The sequence below is a fragment of the Puntigrus tetrazona genome, unplaced genomic scaffold, assembly GCF_018831695.1.
Source record: "Puntigrus tetrazona isolate hp1 unplaced genomic scaffold, ASM1883169v1 S000000513, whole genome shotgun sequence".
In the NCBI taxonomy this organism is placed as follows: Eukaryota; Metazoa; Chordata; class Actinopteri; order Cypriniformes; family Cyprinidae; genus Puntigrus; species Puntigrus tetrazona.
Genome location: NW_025048150.1, coordinates 827,501 through 832,500, shown reverse-complemented (window position 1 = coordinate 832,500; position 5,000 = coordinate 827,501). Strand labels below are relative to the sequence as shown.

The window sequence follows — 5,000 nt, the reverse complement described above, 5'->3', positions numbered from 1 at the left end:
TAAAAAAAATACTGAAATCAGGAAACAAAAACATTAATAAAATAAACATAAAAAAATAGTGAAATCAGGAAACTAAGACATTAATAAAATAAGCGTAAAAAAATACTGAAATCAGGAAACTAAGACATTAATAAAATATTTAAAAAATTAAAAAATACTCTAAAATTAAGTGTTAAATTAAACCTTTTAAGTAATGGTTCACCCAAAAATGACCGATTTTCTTTGTTCTGCTGAACATAAAGGAAGAAAGTTTGTAACCAGGCTTTTTGGACACTACTGACTTCCATAGGAGGAGAAAAGAAACACTGGAAGTCAGCCTGGTTACAAACTTCCTTCAGACTATCTTCTTTTGTGTTCAGCAGAACAAAGACGTTCGTACAGATCTGAAACCATTTGAGTAAATTACGACAGAATTTTCATTTTTAGTTAAACTATTCCTTTTAAGCTTTAAAATTGAAAACAACGCTTCAATACTGAATGTAATCAGTAGTCATGAACAATATATAAAGTGTAATTTGCTAATAATCTGTTATGCAGCAGTAAATATGTACAGTATCAGACCAAAGCAGTGTTGAAGTCATTGAGTGGGTCTCGTGTGGTTAGTGCTGCAGTGTGTGACTGCTTGATGTGGATGTTGTAGGGGTTCCTCCTCCTGGTCCTGGTGTGATGGTGATGCAGCTCAGTGTCCCTAACGGCCCGCAGCCGACCCAGAATCCTCCGCTGGTTCAGTGGAACCCCTGCAAGTACTACAGCATGGAGCAGAGACCCAGCAAGCCTGAGCCACAGGTGACAGCTCTGGGCCTTTCAGGGCGGCTGAAAAACTCAATATTAAAAAACATCAATATTCAGTCTCTCCCGAGGCCACAAGAGGGTGTATCGAGCACAATAATACTAATCCACGTTTCTTCAAAGCAATAACACTGCTAACTTTTCAGAATAATGTTTATAAAACATATATGGAATTGTGTGTGTGTGTGTGTGTGTAGGTCAGCACTCAGCTCAGCAGTCCTCTGGCGTCTCCCACACAGTCTCCGGCTCCGTCTCCGTCTGGCAGCGTGAACACTGTGTGTCCAGGTCTAGGCCCGCTGCCTCTCATCTCACAGTTCCCTCGGCCCGGCGGCCCAGCACAAGGTACACACACAGAGACACAGAGACACACACACACAGACAGAGACACAGAGACACACACACACAGACAGAGACACAGAGACACACACACACACAGACAGAGACACAGAGACACACACACACACACACAGAGACACACACACACACAGACAGAGACACAGATATACACACACACACAGACAGAGACACAGACAGAGACACACACACAGACAGAGACACACACACAGTCAGAGACACACACACACACACAGTCAGAGACACACACACAGTCAGAGACACACACACACACACAGACAGAGACACACACACAGACAGAGACACACACACAGAGACACACACACACACACACACACAGTCAGAGACACACAGACAGAGACACAGAGACACACACACACACACACAGACAGACACACACACACACACAGACAGAGACACACAGACAGAGACACAGAGACACACACACACACACACAGACACACACACACACACACACAGACACAGACAGAGACACACACACACACACACAGAGACACAGACAGACAGACACACACACACACACACAGAGACACAGAGACACACACACACAGACAAAGACACAGAGACACACACACACACACAGACAGGGACACAGAGACAGAGACACACACACACACAGACAGACAGACACTCACACACACAGACAGAGACACAGACAGACACACACACACACAGACAGAGACACAGACAGACACACACACACACAGACAGAGACACAGAGACACACACACACAGACAGAGACACAGAGACACACACACACAGACAGAGACACAGAGACACACACACACAGACAGAGACACAGACACACACACACACAGACAGAGACACACACACACACAGACAGAGACACACACACACACACAGAGAGACACACACACACACACAGACAGAGACACACACACACACACACAGACAGAGACACAGAGACAGACAGAGACACAGACAGAGACACACAGACACAGACACACACACACAGACAGAGACACACACACACAGACAGAGACACACACACACACAGACAGAGACACACACAGACAGAGACACACACACACACAGACAGAGACACACACACACACAGACAGAGACACACACACACACAGACAGAGACACACACACACACAGACAGAGACATACACACACACACAGACAGAGGTTAAATGGTTTTTATGAGGACATGGGTTAATACCCGACATATACATTTATGTTCTCATTTGTTACGAAAACATGTACACATGTCTATACGTGTCAACAGACACACATATTTATAGAAGGTATTCTAACTTAAAAAATATTTGTAATCATATTTTGTCTTGTTTTGTGGGCGGAGCTACGTGACAACCAATAGGAAGCTTTGCTGTGTTAGGTTCAGCCGGACAGGATTCATTGTTGAATTGTTTTTCCCGGTTTACTTGTGATTCAGAAGACGAGTTCAGATCTAGTCTTCAAACTCAAACGTGAATTCATAATGAGCTCCGGACCCTCGGTGACCCTGTCTGTGTACGGTCACTGATAGTTACTGACTCTGTGTGTGTGTGTGTGTGTGTGTGTGTGTGTGTGTGTGTGTGAGTGACCTACTGCCCCAGTGAGCTGCTGGTGTTGTGTTTGGCTCGCCTCCAGCAATCTGACTGACTATCTCTCTCTCTCTGTGTGTCTGTGTGTGTGTGTGTGTGTGTGTGTGTGTGTGTCAGCAGATGGACGCTACTCTTTACTGGGGCAGCCGCTGCAGTACAGTCTGTGTCCTCCTCCCATCATGCACAACCACAACCAGTCATCCTACAGCTCCCATCAGGTACAGCGTGTGTCTAACAGTTAACAGAACCGAATTATATCTTTTTAGTGAATCATTTTATGCAACAAAAAAAAAAAAAAAGCCTTTTGAGGTTTTCTTTCTGAGAGTGAAGAGTAAAGTTTAACTTAAAAATTTTCCCCCAATTCTGGCTTATTTCTTGGTTTAAATATGACTTTAAATTCCAGATTGACTTTCTAAACATCGCACCGGACTATAAAATAAGAATACAGAATCAGACCAGTATTTTCTTTTTGTCACTAAGGTTTAAATTCAAAATGTTCTTTTAATGAAGTGTAATATTAAGCAAATGAGGAGTGGAGTCTTTTTCAAAGCACTGCCTGTTTTTGCCTTTTTGCAAGAACGTTAATCTGTAGTCGTTCACGGTGTGTCTGTGTTCCTCAGAGTCAGGGAGTGATGAAGCACGGAGCGCGGGGTAAAAGACAAACACTCAAATCAGCCTCTACAGACCTGGGAACTACTGACGTGGGTAAGACACCCAACACAAACACCTGACCCTATTTACTATTTCAAACAAAACTCAGGTTTAAATGGTAAGCAGCAGGTTCTTTTAATAAGAGAACGTAACTAACTTGAAGGTTGTGAGTCAGAAGCTCCAGACTGTTCTTGCAGAGTTAGAATCAGTCTCTTTCTAGTCTCTGTTCACAGTCAGCATAGATTCAGGAGTCAGTTCTCAGTAAATGCTCTGAACACGCTCTAGTATCTGTGCACTAACAGCTTTAAGCCTCCAGAGAGGAAGGAACGCTTGAAATCGCATCACATGACTCCTTTAGTGACCGAATTTTCGTCATGGGGTTAACACTAGCTCGATCTCGGTGTCTCCCTCTAGTGGTGAGTCGGGTGCTGGAAGTGACCGATCTCCCCGAGGGTATTTCTCGTCCGGAGGCCGAGAAGCTCTTCAACCAGCTCTCGCTCTGCGGCGCCAAGATCCAGTGGCTGAAGGACCCCCAGTGTCCCCGGGGCCCCGGCGGCGGGCGAGGAGATGCCAGCGACCCCGCTAACCTCTACACCGTGGTGGCCGTGTTCCCAAACACAATGGCGGCCCAGAGCGCCTCCTTCAAACTCAACAACAGCGGCGGGAGTTTGTTCAAACTGCGCGCCACCAAAAAGAACTATGACCTGCGCGTGCTGGAGCGAGCGAGCTCGCAGTGAGCTGGGAGAGAGAGAGAGAGGAAGTCCAAGATGTCAAAGGGAAGAGATCATCCTGGGATATTTTTTATTGTTTTCTATCATTAACAGAAGAGCACATATGACACAGAGGCGTGTTTCGTTGTATGCGTATCGTACGACGCGCACACTCTTAAAGAGACAGTTCAGATGAAAATGATATCGTTTGCTCGCTTTCATGGCGTTCCAAACCTGTATGACTGGATTTGTTCTGTGGAACGAGCAGATGTTTTGGAGAACGTTGGTGAAAATGCAATGGAAGTCATTGGGTACCAAAACATTTCATTGCCTGGCTGTTTTTTGCTTTTTGTGCGCGTGTTCTTCAGAGATAAAAAGAAATTCATACAGGTGTTGAACGACATGAAGGCAAGTGAATTCTGACGCAATTTTTGTGCAAACTATCGTGATTTCCTTTTTTCTGTGGAACATGCGAGTGGATTTTTTTAAATTTTATTTTAAATTTTTTGCCGGCATTTTTTTTATTTTTTTATAAGAACGTTCAAAGACACAAAGGTGAGAAAATGATTACAGATATTTTTGCATGAACTGTCTCTTTAATAAAAGGATAGTTCAGGCGTAATGAAGATCTTGTCTTCGTTTACTCACCTTCATGTGTTTCCAAACCTGTTGGGCTCTCTTTCTTCTGTGGAACATAAAAGCACGTGTTTTGAAGGATATTGGGCTCCAAACCGTCTTCGCTCGCGTTGTCTTCTATTCCATGGAAATACAGTGGAAGTCAATGGGAACCGGGAATGTTTGTTTGCCAGTATTCATTTCAGTATTAATGATCATGCTTTTGCAACAGAAAGAAATGTTTAGAGGTTTGGAGCGACATGGATGCGAGTAAACCGTGACGGGTTT

The 5,000-nt window shown here is 44.2% G+C and overlaps 1 protein-coding gene across 9 annotated transcripts in view; it reads left to right on the top strand.

Annotated features, from left to right (window-relative positions):
* The window catches only part of LOC122334317 (R3H domain-containing protein 2), a 50,718-nt gene that overhangs the window by 44,642 nt on the left and 1,076 nt on the right, over nt 1–5,000 (top strand). For 6 of the 9 annotated variants that reach the window (XM_043232137.1, XM_043232138.1, XM_043232141.1 and 3 more), the window contains 5 exons: nt 641–786; nt 987–1,131; nt 2,854–2,954; nt 3,357–3,441; nt 3,802–5,000. The exon at nt 3,802–5,000 is cut by the window's right edge and continues 1,076 nt beyond it. In XM_043232137.1, the coding sequence (XP_043088072.1) occupies nt 641–786; nt 987–1,131; nt 2,854–2,954; nt 3,357–3,441; nt 3,802–4,124 (800 nt within the window). In that variant the 3' untranslated portion in view covers nt 4,125–5,000. The remainder of the gene's footprint in view (nt 1–640; nt 787–986; nt 1,132–2,853; nt 2,955–3,356; nt 3,442–3,801) is intronic. The other 3 variants (XM_043232139.1, XR_006248740.1, XR_006248741.1) reach the window with 3 other exon arrangements.